This window comes from Macrosteles quadrilineatus, unplaced genomic scaffold (assembly GCF_028750875.1).
Source record: "Macrosteles quadrilineatus isolate MER2022 unplaced genomic scaffold, UCM_ALF_1.0 Scaffold_3__2_contigs__length_128488019, whole genome shotgun sequence".
Lineage (NCBI taxonomy): Eukaryota > Metazoa > Arthropoda > Insecta > Hemiptera > Cicadellidae > Macrosteles > Macrosteles quadrilineatus.
The window spans coordinates 99,505,688-99,526,811 of NW_026542596.1; the positions used below are offsets into that span (position 1 = coordinate 99,505,688).

Consider the following 21,124-nt stretch of genomic DNA (forward strand, 5'->3'; position numbering starts at 1 on the left):
CGAGACCAACCCGGGACATTAGCTTTTTGTCAACGATTTTTTGCTTAGAATGCGAATACTTCTTTACTGTACATATTTTTGTTAGAATATGATGCATTTATAATTTTATTTATGAACAGAACTTTTTTTTAAATATTGAACCTTTATTCAATTTTTATCTTATATCTTTGTTATAGTTTCAGCAAGTTTGGTTGGTTAGGTTATGTTATGCCAGTTTAATTTTAAAAATTAAAAATTCATTTTATAATTTAAAAAATTGTATGATTAAAAAGTTAATTTTATAAAAAAAAAATAATTTAAATTTTTTCAACTCAGCGGACTTGCTGATATGAAAAATTTGTTGACAAAAAGTTAGTGCTGCCAGCGGGATTCGAACCCGGGACCTCCTGAACATCAATCCGAAACGCTACCAACCATGCCACGAACGCCACTGAAATCTCATAGTTTCGTTACGGTAATCGTGTCGCCTCAAGAGAAGACATTAGCCACTAGAGATATGACGTCACTACACCTTTAGCCTTAGTCCCTTCCGTGTGCCCATTCCAGGAGCGGTCAGTGGTAGTGGTTGTGGTCATGTTTATGTTTTTAGTGTAGGTTGGTGTGTGGGATTTTTACTCAACTGAATAATGTTTTCCTCACCATTACAAATGTTGGGAAATTGAGGCATGTAAGTTAAGCATAACAATGATTCAATACCCTTTTTCTGAAAAACTCTCAAAGTTAAATTGACTAGACCTAGGCCTACACAGTACACATGCCTTATTGGGAAACAAGTAGAGCTAAGGTTAGCCTTGTTCAAGTACTCTAGCAGGATGCATGAAATTATTTTTCTAACTGTATTTATCTTTACCTTTTAGTGAATTTCCCTGATAGGGAAGAAGCTTAGGTTACTACAGTAGGTCTCATGGTAAGACCTGGAACCGATCTTTTTTGTTTTGAGATACTTAGAGGCCAAAAACACCATCGGCTGCACTTTACTTGACGTCCTACTCTCATTCGAATTAAAATATCGATCGATATATCGATTAATCGATTGCTTCATTCGATATATCGTTTGGTTAGTTAGGTAAGGTTAACCTAACCTAACTAACCAAACGATATATCGAACGATAGAATCGAATGAAAATATCGAATCGAAAAAACCAATCGAATGAGTGTAGGACGTCAAGTAAAGTGCAGCCACACCATCCGTTAAAATTCTTATATATAATGCCAACTGAGAGCTATCTTTCAGTATCAGGACTACAGTTTTCCATCTCGCTAACATGGGGTAAACCAGTCGACAACGGAAGGGTAAAATTGAAAGTTTTTCAGACTTTCAAAACACTCATATTTTGCTTAGGCTAAAGGGCTGCACTTTACTTTACGTCCTACACTCATTCGAATGAAAATATCGATCGATACATCTATTATTCGATAAGTTACCTAGGCTATAATGTTTGATCAGTCAGGTAAGGTTAACCTAACTAACCAAACGATTTAGGCTAGGCTATCGAATGAAACAATCGAATAATCAAATTTTTTTTCATTCAAATGAGTGTAGGATGTAAAGTAAAGTGCAGCCGGCTAAAGCATTCCAGATTTTACCTGCTCAGGGAATTTTAAGTAAAAAAGTCTGGTGTAAATAGAAAAAAAAAACATTTCAAATGCATCTCTTCCACATTGATAAGACCATTTAATTCATTCCAATCTGTGTTTAGAAGGTCCTGTTTGAAATCTATCAAGGCCCTTACATCATTTAGATTTCTGAAACTTCTCTTATAGGCCTAACCTAACTATTTTGCCATAGAGGTACAGTATTTAAAGTGAGTTCAGGACTAACCGAACCTTGGGTCGTCTTCACTATTACCGCCTTGTGATCAGCAACTTCAGTAGAGGGAAGCTCCACAGTGCACAGGCTTGGGTCACAATCAGAAGCAACACTGTCCAGGCAGTACTTGACCCTGGTGGGCAGTCGGGAGACTGGGGACTGATCTATGAGAAGCATAAGCCAAACCGAGGTCTTCAATAGTTAAAAACTGTGAGATTCCTCGTCATTCATCCAATGTTCAGATAAACACAGTACATCAAGCCTAACCTCACTACACGGGACAGATAAGAGGTTTATTTTAGTCCTTACACATTGGACATTTACGTAACACAAACGTAGGCCTTACAGTTGTTTGGAGGAAAGACAACTGAGGAGTAGGAGTTAAGTAGTTCCTGGGGAAATCCAGCATGGGCCTAAAAATGTCCACTAGATCTTCGATAAAATTTCTTTCGAAAGGAATAGTTTCCAACCATAATGCCCTCTAAGGCCAAATGTCAGGGTCTAGAATTGCTTCTTTCTTATCCAAAGGAACAGCAGCTTTAAATGATGTAGTCAGGAAACTTCACTGGGACTTCCTCGCATAGCATGTTTTCACCATCACAATAGGCCTGGATATGATTCTTAACAGTATTTACTCCAGCATTGACTTACACTCTTGTTATAAATAACCATGCTTTGTTTGAAACTGGAGCAGCCGCCAGTTTAGCGGATTTGTCGGTTTTTTTCACCGCTCAACATTGATTCAGAACTGCAAGATTTATTTTTCCTCTTCTTGCCGTCATATGTTACCCACTCATTATCGAAGATTTAATTAGGCTACCTTTGTTTCTTGGGTGCAATACGCGATCTGAATATTTATCACTCAAAACCGGGAAAATTTCTCGATTTTTTGCAGCTGCGGGGGAAAAAATGTTGGAAGTTGCCAAGGTCTCATCTGTTACAGTGTCGAGTATAACAGAGTCATCACTATTTCAAGGAAAGCTAGGTTGAGGAAAGGCTCTTTTGTAGATTTATTTTGATTAATTATACGGTAAACACAATTTTACAATAAGTCCATTAATGGGGGTAGCGGAATTCTGCCCCCAGAAATTTACCCCCATGAATCAAATCAATCAATCAATCAATCAAAATAACTTTATTCATATTGCACATTTTGTACAGAATGGAGTCAGTTATAAAAACACAATATTAAACTTAAGACTACTTACAAAGAAAATTGTTATTATAAAAAAATCAAATTTCAGGAAGTTGGAAAAAGTCTTCTAATTTATACAAGGGTCTGTTGGTGAGAAATAATTTCAAACGTTTTTTAAATGAATTAAAATTACTTATATTTTTTATATTGTCAGGTAAGCTATTGAAATATTTAACACCACTATAAGATGGAATTTTTTCATAAACCGATAAATTATGTCTGTTGAACGCCAATTCATTACCTTTTCTGGTTGAATATGTATGAAAAGAGTTCAATTTTGGCAATCTTTCATGGTTTGATTTAATATAAAGGGCTATTTGCTAAATGTATAAGCTAAAAACAGTCATAATTCCTATTTCTTTAAACTGCTCTTTCGCGGATGTTTTTGACTTTAGTTTTAACATAATGCGAATTGCTTTTTTTTGAAGTTCCAGAATGCTATTTAGGTTAAAATTTGATGTGCCCCCATAAAGACACAACCCAAAAGAAATATGTGATTCAATTAAGGAATGATATACTATTTTTAAGGTTTTTAAACTACTAAATTTTGACATCTGTCTTTATGCATGTATGCCTGAGTTGACTTTATTACAAACGTTTTCAACATGACTGTCCCAGTTGAATTTATCATCTATATGCAATCCAATGAAATTTTATTGTTTTAACTTCATTTAGTAAAATTGTATCCATAAAAATATTAAACTCAGGTGAATTTTTGCTCTTTGAAGAAAAATTTATATAATTAGTTTTTATTGTATTCGGTAATAAATTGATTTCATTTAAATATTGGTTACATTTGGTAAGCTCAACAAAAGAAGAGACTTCCACATCAGCATTTGAATTTCCGGATATTTTTATATTGATGTCATCAGCAAATAAACAAACACGATTGGGAGATTCTATCAATGAGGGGAAGTCAGTTAAGTAAATTAAGAATAATAAGGGCCCCAATATTGATCCTTGAGGGACACCATACTTAACAATTTTCGTTGAGGAAGTGTAAGTAATTAATTGGTTATGGCTATTTATGTGATCAATTGTGACATACTGCTGCCTGCCTGTAAGATAAGATTCAAACCAACGCCAAGCTCTCCCTTTTACACCGTTACATTTAAGTTTTTCAAGAAGTAAATCGTGCGAGACACTATCAAAGGCTTTTGTTAAGTCTAAGAATATTCCCACTACTTTTTCCTTTGAATCAATTGAATTAATTATAGATTCACAGAAATCGACTCCTGCGTCAATCACAGACCTTCCTTCTCTAAAACCATATTGTTCCTTATCTAATAAATTATTTTCCTCTAAGTATTTTGAAAGTTGTATATGCACAACTCGCTCAAAAATTTTTGAAAATGAGCATAACGGTGAGATAGGTCTGTAATTACACACTTCTTCTGGGTTACCATTTTTATAACAAGGTTTAATTTTTGATTTTTTTAATTTTTCGGGGAAGATTCCAGAGATAAAAGAAGAGTTTATAACATGTAGTAATGGTAATAATATATATATAGACGAGCCTGTCTAATTATTGGCATTGGTATTTCATCCCAGCCAGTGGAAAATTTATTATCAAAAGAAGTTATAATGTTATCCAGCTCTTCATAAGTAATTGGTGAAAGACTGAATTTTGATATAAATTTTTGGGAGGGTGAAATAATATTTTTCGAACCAGTAGAAGATATAAGTTTGGGCAATATGTCATTTTCAACCGTCATTGTATAGTAATCATTAAAGAGATGACAGACTTCTTCAACGTCCGTGCAGTTATTGGCTTTAATATATGGTAAACTTAAACTTTCACCATGGCTTGATTTATGATTTGCTCCAACTTCCCTATTTACAATATCCCATGTAGTTTTACTAACATTTCGTGATTTTTCCAATAAGTTAGCCTATGATAATAATTACATTTAGTTTCAATGACTTCTTTTTTTAGTTCTTTCTTTTTTTTTATCAGAATATTTTGAAATGATTTATCTTTAACATTCCTAGCAGTATTACTCAAATCTAAAACATGTATTCTTTTATTTATAATATCACCTGTAATCTATATAAATAAAATTAGAGTTTTGTCTGTACATTGCTCAGAATCATACATTTTTAGGTTATTTTTACGTTTTATACATTAAAGAAGCCGAAACAAGTCTCATCTAAATTTCTGTCTGTCTGTCTGTCTGTCTGTCTGTCTGACACACTCAAGATGGCATTTTTCGCAATCTTCTCCAGGAAAACGAGAGTACCTATCAAGACCCAAGTCATTTTAATGTATTCACTGGATTGGCGAGAGTGTCTTTAGCCATTAAAATATGGTCTCACTACTTTGTAATTAAAATTACGGCCGTTCAAAAATGCAGTTTTGTGCGGTTTTTGTCAAGTTTTCTTCCAATTTGTATCACATAATCATCTATGAAACAACGAACAGCTGTTCGGATCAAGATTATTTTTTCTAGCTGTCACTGAAATGTTTACAAATGTTGTTTACAAACACCACAACCATTTCCGATCACGTTTTGAAGGCAAATCCCATCCAAGTGAGATTAAAAACGTTTTTATTACATAAAGGATTTAATTAATCGCAAGTGGAATAATATAGTGTAACCGTAAATTAAATAACTAGGCATCATCCAGGTCAGGAACCAGAAATATGTGTATAAAATTGTTTTGGAGTTTTGATAACCAGAAAGAAGACATTAAATCAAGATTGAATCAGTGTTGTATACGGCTGGGAAACTTAAATTTACTAATGACCGTCGCCAATAGCTTAGAAACAATGTTCCACTCATTGACGGCTCTTCAATGGCGGTTGTGTAAAGTGTAAAGCAAAAAATTACAACTGCAGTGGGTGATTGTAACAGAGGTTTACGGATGATGCTGAACTCGATTTTCCAATGTGTCACTTTCTGTTCCTACCATTGACTATATAAAGTCAATAGTTCCTACTCATCGTGTGATGCAATCGCTGGACCATACAGCCAATAGGCCCATAGCCCTTCTCTTGGGTACGTGTGGTACGTATGCTTACCCAATTATTTATAACAACCCTTTCGACAACGATCCTTGATACCGGTACTTTTCCATAGAATACACGGCCTACCTAGGTACTTAAGAAATAAAATTATAAACGTCCAAAAACCCAACGTTGTGTGATTTTTGTCACATTTCCTTATAATGTTAATATATATACCAGCAACCATTGTTTAGAGAATACGTAATCTATTAAATAACAGAAAGTTATGTTGTATAAGGTTTTTTTTTTCAAACTGACACCGATAAGTTTACATCAAGAGTTGTGTACAAATAAAGCAATTAATGGGAAATAACTTTGATTGCCGATAACTTTTTACGAGAAAATCCAAAACCAAGAGATCAATAACCTTGATTAACGCATATAATTGGTCGGCTGTACTACAGTTCTTAACTGTAAACGTTGGTTTTTGGTACGGTACTGGTTCTTTTCCTTTTAACCTTTAGTAGCAGCAAGAATCATTTTTACGTACCAACACATCACAGTAATTTACAAATTAGTTATCGTTGGTGTTGCACCTTATTTATTACAGGCGTAGGCCTATTCAATTTAATTGATGTCTTAACTGTATAATTTTTGCTTTTTCTGTCTGGATTCCAAAATGTTATGCTAAGAAAACTATAACGCATTTTAGTAAAACATTTATTCAGCAAACCATCATGAATTGTTCAAACACTTTGAACGTTGTTTATGTATCAATAGTTCGTGGCCTATTATGGTAATTTTTATTACAAATTACCAATCTAAATCGTCTATAGTAGGCCTACTGTACTTCATTTCATATAGCAAACCGATTCAGATAGCATTTCGACAGAATTTCGAGTCATCTCCGGTCCAAGGAAATATAAATTGTTATGATCAAATTTTATGGCATTAACAAAGATTTCAAGTACTAATTTTATATGTACCTTTTTATGCTTAAAGCGTAGCAGATTCCCTAATTAAGTTCGGTGTTTTTGTGTGTATGTATGATGGTAACGCATTAATGTCCTTGTTTCTCAATGTTTCACGGAAAGGACAAGAGCGCCTTGATAATGAAAATGTCAACCCGAATAAAGTGTTAAATTAAGAGGTTGAGGTCACAGTACCTTAAATACTTTTAACAATTATGTTATAATCCTTTAAATTCTGAACAAAATTGTACAAATCCCATTTCCGTATATTTACTCTCACCGCTTACACATGATAAAGGTTGTTGACAAACTTATGGGAGAAAGTATGTGTCAGAATGCTGATACCGTTTATTTAGTTTAATCATTGGATATAACATATGGACCAACAAGATCCGGGTGACATTTAATTGCGAAGCATTAGTTTTGGCTTGAAACTGTCAGATACTGTATTTGCGAAGGAATAGTTTTGTCAGCATATCTGAAAGTATGCAAACCAACTGCTGTGCTTTATATAAGAAGGTTTTAACTGGCTATGATAAGATCCCCGTGCGTAGAACGGGCACACAGCTAGTCCAATTACTATTTCCTCTGGTTAATCTACTTTTAACCTTAGGGAAACAAACATCAAAATCATACTTAATTATATCAAAGAAAATGTCAAACTTATCATTGACAGGTGCATTAAACACATTAATCCAATTTTCACTTTCTAATAGTTTACAAAACTGAGCAATTCTATCATCAGTAAATTTCCTACGGTATGTTACAATTGTTTTTTTGGATTTTTTAAATTTCTATACTGTTATCAGTAATTACACACAGCTGAGCATCATGGTCAGACAATTCAGTAATTATTCCTGAAACTTTAATTTTGCTCTTGGCTATATTAGTAAAAACATTATCAATTGCACTCTTCTTTGTTTTGCAAATTCTAGTTGGGAAATTCACCAATGCTTTTATATGGTTAGAGTTTAAAACATTAAACAACATTTTTTTATTTTTCGATTCCTCCAACACATCAATATTCACATCTCCGACAACCACTATGTTTTTAAATCAAATCAAACATGTCGGCTTAGTTTCTTTCATGTTTACTTGTCACAAACATCCATCCATCCATATCCAAACTTCCTCACTTATATCAGTAGGATTGTTATAAAGACACCTACTGTACCTACAAGAATGGCCTGATATTGTTATCTCAAGTTAATTCTTACCAAAGTAGGCCATTGACAAAACTTCTCACAAGATAAAACAGAATGTAAACAACTTATATTTAGTTTGAAGATATATTATAGGTTTGTCATAAACCGGTTGTACCTATTTTATAACCGTGTCTATTTTACAGGATTGTTGTGATATCAGCATTGATGACTTCATACGTGTGACAGATAAAAAAATTAAATAAGTATAATGTGAGTTTCAAACTTAATTTTGTAATAAAATATACATTCTTTACCTAAAAATGAGCAAAACCCAAAAGAATTCTGATGCAAAATCTTCTAGAAGATCTCCAAGGCTCAATCAGGTGAGGTTTTTAATATTTTTATTAAAATAACACAAGTAAACAGAATAATTTAAACTGAATAATTTATCTGATACATGGATGGATTTAAACAATGTCTAAAAACTAGTTTATATATTTATACTTAAATACTGTACTAGCAATTCCTTTTAACCATGAATAGCCTACTGATAAGGTTAACATGGGAATCTCCAGAGCCACTGGGGTGGAGTCCGAAAGGATCATTGAGAAAATAGTATGTCAATATGTTAAGTTAATCGGGAACGTAAGCTATCATAATACCAAATTTCAGCTCAATCCGACCAGTAGTTAATGTGTGATTGAACTTCAAACAAAAAAACAAACAGAGTTCATTTTCCTACTACTACTACTGGATATTGAAGATTTAAAAAATAAAATAAACTGTTATCTTGTTCCATATCCTTTTTCTTCATGCGGCGACTGGTTTCGTGACGACAGTCACATCATCAGGTCAATCCTTGTAGAACGATTTGTTATAAATAAATACACAGATAAAGTTTTTACCGAACACAGAACCAAAACACATTTTATTTAAAAAGTATTTACAAACAGAAACCATCGCGATGCGTGCACGCTTACGTCGAGCCTGCCGCGACTATGTAAACCATAAAATATTACTCAATGTGTATAATAAAACTCTGTTGATTTTGTATAGTACTTGTTTAGGCCCTACTTATTTACTTCCCTTAAGTTTCATCACGATCAGATGGTTGTTTGGTAACGCATAGAGGACGAACATTGGATTTCATAAATTTACATAACAACGACCAAAGCAGAGAGACTTTTTTAGACAAAGATATAGTGTAGAGGCATATCCATCTTGACAATTAAAAAATTGGATTCTTAGTTTGTTTAAATACGGTACCGGTATGAAAATAAGTTGTTTAAAATTTTGAGCTTTTTAGGGACTTATGTCCCTACATGCCCCTAGTTATATTTATTTGTAAACATTGTAGTTCCAAAAGTCTGACATTGGACCCATTAAAACCCTCTGGGGCGGGGCCCTTTTGGTGTATCTGCACCAAACTTCACACAAATTATCCTTGAATAATGCCTGAAAGTTTCATTACAATCTGTAAAGCGGTTTCGGAGTCCATAGAGTAAATACCAACTATATATATACATACATACATACTTCCTCTTTTATAGATATAGATTCTATTATGTACGTAATTGAATCTGAATCATGATAATACTGGACAATTTTAAGGAATATTTCAGTGAAAATCTAACCTGGTCATGAAAATTAGCTTAGTGTGCAGGTTTGCTTCGGGAAGGGTATTTTGTTCTTTTTTACTCATTATCATTCTATGGGAGTAAAAAAATTAGAAGACTCGTAGTTGTCAATAAATTGAACTGTTTTAGGTCGGCAGTACTGTACCAGCCCCTGTAGGAAAGCTAAACTCAAAACTCCAAGATATAAAAGAAAACTACAGAAACCAGAAGAAGAATGAAACTTTTGGTGTCGAAGATGTCTACGAAAAGGTGTACATAAATTTATATAAAATTTAGTGTGCACAATTTAAAGTAAACAAAACTTAATGGATTATTAATATTTAAGAAACTTGTTGGATTTAGAACCATAAAATATTTTCGTTTTCTTATTTAGAATATATAACAGCTAGAGTCTTTCTCTTTATCTCAAAACTTAACTTCAATAAACAGAAGAATATTAATAGATTCCGCAATTTAAAAGATGACCTCTCAGCTGATTTCAATAGCATGCACATGTGTGTGTTCTACTTTAATAGGAACAGAACCACTTGTTAGATAAGTGCTATCTTGAGTTGAATACAAAGGTATTTAAACAGTTAATTGGGAACAATGTACGGTTCAACTATTTAGTGCACTGAGAACCTGTTTGTTACATATGGCATTTTTGTGCCTAGAATACCATTGTAAAATTGTTTTCTAGTTTTGGGACAAAAGAAGGTTTATTTGTATTAGTATGTCTGATTTTTATGATGAGGTAAGTTGTGCTATGTTATATATTAGCCCTTACATTTTCCTATGAAACTTTTTATTAAATTCTTGTTTTACTGCTTATCCTACCAAACTTTTTAATAGATTGGTTTAGTTAATGAATTTGTAATTGTAAACTGAATTGATATTATAGTCCTCTGTTGAATTTTTAACCGATGTATTATTAGTATAACTTAAGATCTGCAAAATCTCCTACAGGTTTGTTTACTTTAATTTTTTATATTACAAAGCAAATGCATTTTTGATTGTATATAATAATGTTTTAAAATGGTGAATCTTTTAAAATCGTTGACCTATTCTATTAAAAATATGAAAAAAAAACACAATTTACCAAACTCATTAATATGGTATCATCTACTAGACATGTCTGACAACTGTAAATTATTAATTACTCTATTGCATTTTTTAACTTAGTAAACATTTTTGCGTAAACTCCTATTAACTTTAGGAGACTAGTTGTACTGTAGCTCCATGTTGTTTGGATAGGTGAAAGTCTGGATCAAGTTATATAACATCTTCTTAAAAAAGGCAATGCCATTCTAGCATTGCACAAAACTTATTTTCAAAATCCAAAAGATAGCTGTTAGAACTAACTCTATGCGTAAGCGTCAGTCCTGCACAGAGTCCTTTTCAATTAAAAAATCTTGACTTTCCCATCCATTTAAATTATAGAAAACTTTTCTGATTTTGACTTCTCTACTAAAAGTCAATACACATTAATTTAATTAATTTAACTTGGCAATTCCTAAACTCAAAAGATCTTTTTTTTTACACACATTAATTGTACGTTGGCATAAAGCTGTTTAACTCACTTCCACTGTCCCTTAAGTTGGAACTAAGCCTTTCAAAATTCAACAGCTAAAACATAAATTATTGCTAAATAAAACCGGCTACAGCGTCCAAGAGTTCCTAACATATTTTGAAAGCTCTAATATGTCATTATTGTAAACATTAGAATTTGTAATTGTAGTACGGTATTGTACTGATCTGGCTAATGCAAACTGTATTATTGTTATTCGTATCGTTTGGCTCAATACGATTTGATTTGTTATGCTACAAAATATATGTGTTCAAGTACAATACAATAAACTAGTTTTATGTAGGCCGATGTATTTGACAACAGTTTCATGTAAAGCAGAACTTTGAATCTGATTAACACTGGCTTAATAAAGAGTTTATTTATTTATTTTTATACACCATATTTATTTATGTAAAAAATGTTTTTGAAATGCTAATTTTGGCAGATTTTAACCTCCAAAATGGCTAGCAACAATGAAAATGGGCTTGCCTAACGTTCCATGTGGCTTTGTTGTACTCAACCTCCTGATGAGGATCTCGAGCTAGTGAACCGACATACAAACAAAAATGTAGCGGACAGTTACATAGTCAATTTTGCTAGCTTTGCTGTATGAAGTTATCATAACCTGCAAATTAACATCTATAAATAGGGTCCAGATTAATAAGAGACTTCTGTATAGTTTCTTTCAAAGAATGTGATCACAATGCAATGATAATACAAAATAAAATCGCACTGCTACAACAAACTAGCCATTTTCACCCTTGTCAAGCTGTTGACAGCTGTGGTGTGATGCTAGCCTAGTGGTTAGCGGCTCAAACTTCAGTGTCAGAGAGATAGGTTTGATCTATGGTATATCCATAAGAGTTTGGACTTCCAAATGCTTTTCTTAAAGCTTTTATGTTCTTATACAAAATGTTACTGGTACTGAATCTAAAAAATATATTGGAATAACCTATCGATGTTGTAGGCACAGAGTGCTAGAGACATGCGGCGGGGGATGACAGGGTTGGTGTATGACACTCGGATGGTCAATCATCACTGTCTCTGGGACTCTGCTCATCAGGAGTGTCCAGACAGATTCAGCAAGACTTTAGACAGGTAGCCTAAAGTATATAATACACACTAGAATTTATTGGTGGTTTCATTTATGTATAACAATTAATCAAAATGCAATACCCTCCTCAAATAACTGTTCTGCGAAGGTGGTGGATATTGTTATGTCCCACCTTCACATGATGGGAAGCAAGGCTCTAGCTCGAAACAGTTTTACACTCTGCTCCAAGCTAAGCCTAGAGGGTTGCGGCATTATCACATTGATAAAATGAATCGGTGAATAGCGGGATTTGAATACAAAACTCAGGAACCAAAGCCCCTTACTCTACCACTAAGCCAGCTCGCTCCCCACGAATATGAGGCATGGGAAGTAAAACACTTTAATGGTCCAAGTACTTTGACGTATGAAATTGCTTTTGTGTTAACATGATGAGTAGAAAAAGCATGCTGGCATCAGACTGGGAATTCTGGGAAAGCCGGACACTATGCATGAATTTTGTGTGCCAGGAATTATGTGGGAATTTAGAAATTTCACCAAGAAAACCTAAAGTTAGTTTGTGAAAAATTAATATTAAATTAAGATTTTTAATTAATCTAGAAAATTGTCCCATGGTCATCAACAAGCAAGAACATAGTTTGTGGTCACAGCAACATTAATGTTTGCGGACACAGCAAAATTGTTAACGGCTTCTTTCGGTCATGGTAATACCTAGAAAAGATTCTGAGGTTACAGCAAAATCATGAACATCTTCCGCGGTCACGGTGACCATCGTCCCTCACGATCGCCACGAAACTGTGAACATCACTCGCGATCATGACAAAATCATCAATTTTTGATTGTTTATCTTCCCAAACATTTGATACTCAACCTGAGCTTGACTCGATAATCATTTTCAGAATGAACCGATCCCTCTGGCCAAGTGTTGGCCCAACTCTAACCAAAACTATCGGAAACCTGCAAGGTAAACTGGTTTTTTCAGGATTTTTGGTCCCCCTGAAACAGGATTATATTCATAATTAAATCACTGAATAATCCACAGAATTAAAAGGGTTGGTATGAAAGATGTTTTGTAATGTGGTGTAACAGGTGTGTAGAGCTGGGACTGGTGGAGAGATGTCAGATAGTGCAGGGGCGGGAGGCCACGGAGACTGAGCTGTTGACAGTTCACTCCCAGCAACACATTGACAGGTTGAAGCAGACCGATGGTTGTCAGGACCTGCAGCAAATGGAGCAGCTTGCCTCTGGGTTTGATGCTGTCTACATTCATCCGGTGAGGATAAACAGTATCTTGGATAAAAGTTTATAATTGGTTTTCCTTTATATTAATTAGGAATAAAATTACAACACAGTATGGTTTCTCAAGTCCATAGTAGAAGTGAAGTTTATTTACAACAAATAAATAAACATAGCAAACACATGGCATACAATATCATACATGACAGCTGCTATAAACTTAAGGCCAAGAAGGCAATGAGGAACAAGATTACACAGTAGAGTTACGGTATCTGTTCTCATTAGATCTTGTGTCGCTTGTAAAAATACTGTGGTGCTTCAGTACGAAATCAAGTTGTAACATATTTAGGCCTAGTTGATTCAAGCTAGTCCAAAACCAAAACGTGGACCTCTACAACGGCAATGAATGCATGTGCGCACACAAGTTTTCAATGGAAATAAATAGTCAAAAGAAATTTTAAAAGTTTTCTACAATGGTGTTTTATGTTTTTAGATTGTCCTTAGGGAAGAAAACAATGACTATGAATCTATAGGCAATCTCTTTAATTGTGATTATTGGTTGGATGATCGTTTATCTTTTAGTTTTGTTCATTACATAAAGGATCAATCTATTCCAATACCTTTTATATCGATTTCAGTAGGGAGTATACGGTTTTATGGCTTAACTTATTGCAGGAATTGATTGTACTTTTCATTTCACAGGAGACGTACAAGTTGGCCTTGTTATCTGCCGGCTGTACAATACAACTGGTGCATGAGGTGTGTTGTGGCAATGTCCACAACGGGATGGCTATTGTGAGGTAAGTAGCCTGATAGGCTGTAAACTTATCTAGTAGGCCTACCTGTGAAGACACACTACAATATAAAGTACACATTATAATGACACAACAGTACAGTAGTTACACACCTTTCTTAAAGTAAAATAGTAAAAAAAATAAGTCATTTTCCTACTGCTGTATAAAAATGTTAAATTGTTGTTTACTATTGGTCAAATAAATGAGAAAATATTTTCATATTTGGGTATATTTCTTTAGGGTTTTAACAAAAAATTGTAGTTAAAGAGCCCTTCTATCGAGTCTAGGGGTATTTTCTCGGTAGCCGGTAGTTCAATTCAATGAGTCAGCAACGCATCCTGGGGAGTGTATTTTAAGCTGGACATGAATTCGGAGTGAGATAGGTAACTTATGTAGCTTGTCACTGACTAATATCAGCAGTTTCTCTGTCCAGGACCTTATTAATGATTAAGTATAGCTGGATTCAGTTTTGAACCGACGAAAAGATACTGAAATTTCCCAGGATTGAACTGGCAATCTTCTGACTGTTAATGGCACTTTGGCCATTCAATGTGAAGGTTGATGGATTAATCTTGAGCGGGATCAATTCGGGACCCAGATACCATTGTGTTAGTCATCTAAAAAGGTTAATGTTGGATACCAATCACATCAGGTTTTGGACTGTTACAGTCCACTCTTGGTAATTCAAACACTTGATAATTCAAAACTTTCGATAATTCAAAATGAAGGCTCAGTCCCTAGAGAATCTCTCAATATTTCAAATTTTTACCATGCATTTTTATACACTCGGTATTTCAAAGTCCAAGTAGAGGGCAGGTCAATTTGTAACACGCATTAATTCGAAGTTTCGTCGGAAAAACACTCTATAATTCGAAGTAACTCAGTAATTCGAAGTTTTGTCAGTTAACACTCTATAATTCAAAGTAATGCTGTAATTCGAAGTTTCGTCGAAAAAACACTCTATAAATCAAAGTCACACAGTAATTTGAAGTTTAGTCGGCAAAACGCTCTATAATTCGAAGTGATCTCTTCCTGTTATAACAAGAAACTATACAGTATAGTACATCCTGTTCCCATGGTAGGCTAGTGTTGGACGTTTTGATGTTTGTTCAGTTAGAGCAGTAGTCTGAGTTAGTTCGCTGACTTGTTTTTCTAGGCGAAATATATAGCGCTAAATAACAGATTTCTTTGCAACTACAGTAACTGAAAAATAAGCCGTTGATTGTTTAAAAGTGTACTAAAATACGGTATGATGTTTTATTGCAACGTGCTGTACCTTTGTATGTATTAAACAAATTAACTCTCTGTAATTCGAATGGTTTATTTTTCTCCCGATAAATCGAACTCTTGATAATTCAAAACTCTTAATAATTCAAATTTATATGCTTGGCCCACCAATTTCGAATTATCAAGAGTCTACTGTAACTGAAAAATAAGCCGTTGATTGTTTAAAAGTGTACTAAAATACGGTATGATGTTTTATTGCAACGTGCTGTACCTTTGTATGTATTAAACAAATTAACTCTCTGTAATTCGAATGGTTTATTTTTCTCCCGATAAATCGAACTCTTGATAATTCAAAACTCTTAATAATTCAAATTTATATGCTTGGCCCACCAATTTCGAATTATCAAGAGTCTACTGTACCTTATACATAATTTTCGGTTTTATAAAATTCAAATAAATATTATGGACGAGAAATATCACATAACAACCCGAGTAGTGTAGAGGAGTAAGGTAACACAGTTGTCTGTGGCAGGCCCCCCGGACACCACGCAATGCATAGCGACTTCTGCGGCTACTGCTTTTTCAACAACGTGGCAGTGGCAGCGAGACACGCCTTGGACCACCTCGGTATGCGCAGGATACTCATAGTGGACTGGGACGTTCATCACGGACAGGCCACCCAGCAGATGTTCTACAATGACCCGAGGTACTTTGGTATACTGAATAACTGCTACTGAGTGTCTAATGATCATCTTAGTCACTGAAAATTTACTGTTGGGTCATAAAAATAAAATTATTCCAAAGTTAGAGAAACATATGTGATGATGATCTTCCTTCCTAACTTAAGCCTTCCTTGGTTGAAAATGCTGCCAGTGGCAGTGACGTATTATGATTGTAAAGTATTTGCGTTTCCTCTGCCAGGATGGACTCCTTCCTAGTCGGACCGTTCTAACAACAATCTCCAAAACCTAGGTTTTATTGGTGTATATTACATCATTATATGTCAGGGCCAGGTGTAGATATCTTACCTCTTCGCCCAATCAGGATCATTGGAACCTCAGTAGATCTCTGGACTAACCAACAATACATCTCAACTCTGTTCTGTATGCTGCAGCTAGAAGTGAGGACTCAAACATATTGATGTAGTTATTGATACCATTCAATGTGATTTTAATCTAGAACCTTTGTTACTGCAGAGTGGTCTACTTCTCCATACATCGGTATGAGCACGGTGAGTTCTGGCCCAACTTGCGAGAGTCAGAGTTTGACTTTGTGGGAGAAGGCGCAGGTGCGGGATTCAACTTCAACCTCCCTCTCAATAAGACTGGTATGGGAAACAACGACTACATGGCCATCTTCCATCAGGTCCTGCTACCCATGGCTGCCGAGGTTGGTAACTGAGTAAGCGAATCAACGCTCTTTTATACAAGACATGAGTGAACTTTAATACTATCTTAGTCTTTATGCATACAAGAAATGCCTGGTACTGTAACTTAAGATGTCTTGTAATCTTGAATTCAACTAATACTATCTTAGTCTTTATGCATACAAGAAATGCCTGGTACTGTAACTTAAGATGTCTTGTAATCTTGAATTCAACTAAACTTTTGCTTCAAAAAATTGTAGGTTTAAAAAATAAATTTTTTATTAATTTAAAGAGTTACCTTGATACATTATTCCATTTAGGCCAATAAAAAAGTTCCGTTGTACAGTCATCATCAATATTGCAAGAGTCTTTTTTTGAGCTTGATTATTTTATTTTTAAGCTTTCCAGTGATAACTATTGAACAATAATGTTACTTTTTTCAATATTTATAGTTAGTATTTCAAGTTTGCAATGATTATTGTTTGTTCAGTTTCAGCCAGAACTCATAATTGTGTCTGCTGGCTACGATGCTGCTTTAGGATGCCCTGAGGTAATTTGTTTACTTATTAGGGGTGTTAAACAACTTTGTCAACAAATAAAAACATGGATAAAGAAGAATATGTAAATGTCCGATGGCAAAGTTGTATCAGTATAAGTGGTATAACTACTTGAATTATAGAATATTCCAGTCAAAAAATGTCATTTGTAATAATTAATAATACAGTAGAACCTCGATAAAAAGACCCTCGATAACAAGTCACCTTTGATAACAAGGGTCATTTTCAAATCCCCTTGCAATTAATTGACCCCTAATCACATGTTATTGAAAACCTCGATAAGAAGTCAACCTTGATAACAAGTCTTATTTTATAATCCCTATGAGAGTCTTGTTATCAAGGTTCTACTGTACTATTTTGATTTGTTTGTTTACAAGGCTATGTACAATGCAAGAGTGTGAGTCGTGTGCAAAGGCCATCCAAACATCTTATCTCATTGTAGGCCTAGAAATGTATATCAAACTAACATTTGCGAGTTAATTTTGTTATCAAACTTAATAACTCAATGAGCCAACGTGATCCTAGGCATGGTGTATCTAATGTGTAAACTTCCATTATTGTAAAACTAATAGAATAAATCAAAAACTCAATAAAGTGACCAGAGATATGCTTAGTTTGCAGTGGAAGCTTTTGTATTTTAAATCTATAACCACTGTATTTTGCTTTCAGGGGGAAATGTCTGTCACACCGGCTTGCTACGCTCACTTGGTGTCCTCACTGATGGGATTGGCATCTGGAAAAGTTGCTGTCATATTAGAGGTGATTTTAACTATTCATATACAAGTAACCCTAACATATATTCAAGCAATCAAGGTCGTTAATTATACAACTGAAAGTTGGTTGATGACTGATTGACTGTTTTTGTTAAACAGGACACTTTGTTAGATAGTTTCTACACTACAACTGGTTTCTGGCCTGTATTGATAATTTGTTAGGCAATATAAGCTCCATGAATTTTGATCAACCAATGTCTGATCGAGGTTCAACGTTTATCTTGCAACCGTGTGTACCCAGATGACTGTGTTGCTACAGGGCATGCCCTCAGAATATAATATAATATAGACACTAAATTTGTTTAAAAGTTTTTTGGAAGAAAAATACGTTTTCAGCCTGGTAAAAGAAATCTACCTTGATACTTATCTAGCTACACAAACAGCCTAGTTTGTCTTTAGCGTTATGTTTACATGTTGCAGGGAGGCTACTGTGTCAGATCCCTAGCGGAAGGTGCCGCACTGACGTTGAGGGCTCTGCTGGGAGACCCGTGCCCCAACCTCCCCCCTCTCTCACCTCCCTCCAACAGGTGACGTACAATCAACACAACAAACAGACAAACCTTTTAGTAACATGGCAATCTAATAGCCAATTTTGCAAATGTGTTGAATATTTGAAATACCACTGAATATTTTACTTTTGAAGAAATAATTCAATGTGTTTGTTACATAGATTGTAGATTGATACATATTTTATATCATTACTCAATTACAAGGAAATATAAACTTTACCATACTATATACGTGAGTAACCGAGTGGTTATAGTTAAATAAATGCTGAGCCAGTATAAAATATAAACAGATTAGAGCCTGGACTAGTGAAAATGTTGGTGTTGATAAATTAAAATTAATAATACAAAACTAATAGACATATTGTTGTTTCCAATACCTATCATATATTACAGTTTTTGAAAAACAATATTTCATAATAGACAATAGACATATTATTATTCTAATAGTATTATTAGTCTTAGTATTATTAGTCTTAGTATTATTAGTCTTAGTATTATTATTAGTCTAATATTATTATTTGTGAATAAAACCTTGTGTTGTATTGTAACTTTGAGTTTAAAAGTAAGACAGTTAGTTGTGACAAAGCCTATTGAGAGGATTGAGGTTAGGTTATGTTGCCTAACCTACTCTTGCTTCGAAATATAATTACCTCATCATAAAGCACATTTTAAAATTGCATGTTTAGTACTTTTTTGCAAAAGCAGAGAAACAAATTCTATTTAACTAGTATTTAAAGGGGAAAAACAAAAAACCGAAACCGAAACTGAACCGATAAAATCAGTAACTAACCCATCACTAATAAGAATGGAAACAGAGCCGAAGGACAAGACAAGATAGTCTTCAGACCTTCTTTGATCTTAGCTATTCAACCAAAAAGAAGGTAATTCTTACTCTCTAATCTCATTTGCGTTGTTTGTCCAACAGTGTCCAAGACAGTATCCTGAACTGTGTGTACAGTCACCGCGCCTACTGGAGATGTTTTCAGTGGCAGGCGAGCTACTGTGCTAGAGACAGAGGCGAGAGTGAGACGCAACATTGGCCGCAGGTGGTGTGGAAGTACACAGGTGTTCGTACTGATGTGTACCCCACCCGCAACACGTGTCCGGTACAATCCCAAGCTTTCAAGGATGAGATCAACAACAAGCTGGACCGACTACTTGCAGGTCTGTTGTGTTATAAACTCTAGTCCTCTGTACCATGTGCCATCGAGTTTGAGGAGTATAGAATTGAGAGCCACGTCTATTCAAGTGTTTGTAGGGTAATATAAACAATGCATTCAGAGATTAAGAAAGGGAAAGAGAGGCAGAGAGGAAAAGTATTTGCCTAACCTAACAAGGAAATTGGCTCATAACTGCCAGGCATATTCATATTACATCCAGAGTTCATTTTTTGAAAATCGGTAAGGGTCTCTAAAATTCATTTCCTGTCAGCAATATTAGCGTTGTGAAGTCCCAGGGTACTAAAGAAACCATTAGCTACCCTACTCCAACACCTTTCTCTCTAACGCAACTCTTAAAAGATAAATTCTAAAATTTGTGTGGCCCCTTCTATGTTCCTTTGGCCCTTGCCATGTTAAAAACTAGATATAATACATTGTTTTCACTTTTCTAGGAATAAAAAAAAAACTTTTTTAAGAACACAAAAGTAGGCACACACACACTCAGGCTTGTTTGTGCATGAAAACAAGTTGCAACACTGGCTCGTCTTTTTATTACTTCAGTAAAAAAGTATTCACATGTTTATTACCACTCTGGTAGTCTCTGACTGTTATTTATTGTGTTGTACATTGTTCTTTGTCTTTTCTGTTTCAGAAACCAAACTTCTTCAGACAAAACACAATGTTTGTTTTGTTTATGATCCACTAATGATGGAACACAAGAACTTCAGAGATCCGTAAGTTGATATCATTTTCATTCAGTGGTACAATCAATGACTGTATGAGTAACTTCATGTTGTATTTGTAACAGTTTTTGTAGATTTGACAATGACGCATTGACGTCGAAACGTACATAATCCTAGTTTTGGACTACATGGATCACTTGGCGATTAAGATAATGTAACCTCATATATATTGTATGAGTAAGCATAAAAATATAGGGTGTCCCAAAAAGAGTGGATCAAAAGTAAACTTGCATAAATACTTTATTATTAAAGATTACAAGTTTACTTTATATACACCTTTTTCCTTAACTTCATAAGTTTTTCCTACCATTGTTTCACCGCCTAATCTCTACATGTTCTCCGCTATTTAGTCAAAGAAAGTCAAGTCAATGTTCCAGCTCTGACTGCACATTGTCGTGTATTTTTTCCAAATGCTTCCCTTATCTTTGCTTTAATAAATTGATCTATAATTGAGATG

The 21,124-nt window shown here is 34.5% G+C and overlaps 1 protein-coding gene across 4 annotated transcripts in view; it reads left to right on the forward strand.

Moving 5' to 3' along the window:
- The first annotated feature begins 557 nt into the window (after positions 1-557).
- Positions 558-21,124, forward strand: part of LOC128988629 (histone deacetylase 6-like) — a 40,878-nt gene continuing 20,311 nt past the window's right edge. The window contains exons 1-13 of one of the 4 annotated variants that reach the window (XM_054410096.1): positions 558-667; positions 8,272-8,451; positions 9,835-9,954; positions 12,219-12,349; positions 13,392-13,575; positions 14,241-14,338; positions 16,092-16,265; positions 16,756-16,948; positions 17,416-17,475; positions 18,152-18,241; positions 18,676-18,782; positions 19,690-19,928; positions 20,577-20,658. In XM_054410096.1, the coding sequence (XP_054266071.1) occupies positions 8,389-8,451; positions 9,835-9,954; positions 12,219-12,349; positions 13,392-13,575; positions 14,241-14,338; positions 16,092-16,265; positions 16,756-16,948; positions 17,416-17,475; positions 18,152-18,241; positions 18,676-18,782; positions 19,690-19,928; positions 20,577-20,658 (1,541 nt within the window). In that variant the 5' untranslated portion in view covers positions 558-667; positions 8,272-8,388. Of the gene's footprint in view, positions 785-8,271; positions 8,452-9,834; positions 9,955-10,370; positions 10,439-12,218; positions 12,350-13,391; positions 13,576-14,240; positions 14,339-16,091; positions 16,266-16,755; positions 16,949-17,415; positions 17,476-18,151; positions 18,242-18,675; positions 18,783-19,689; positions 19,929-20,576; positions 20,659-21,124 lie in introns of those variants that run through there. The other 3 variants (XM_054410098.1, XM_054410097.1, XM_054410099.1) reach the window with 3 other exon arrangements.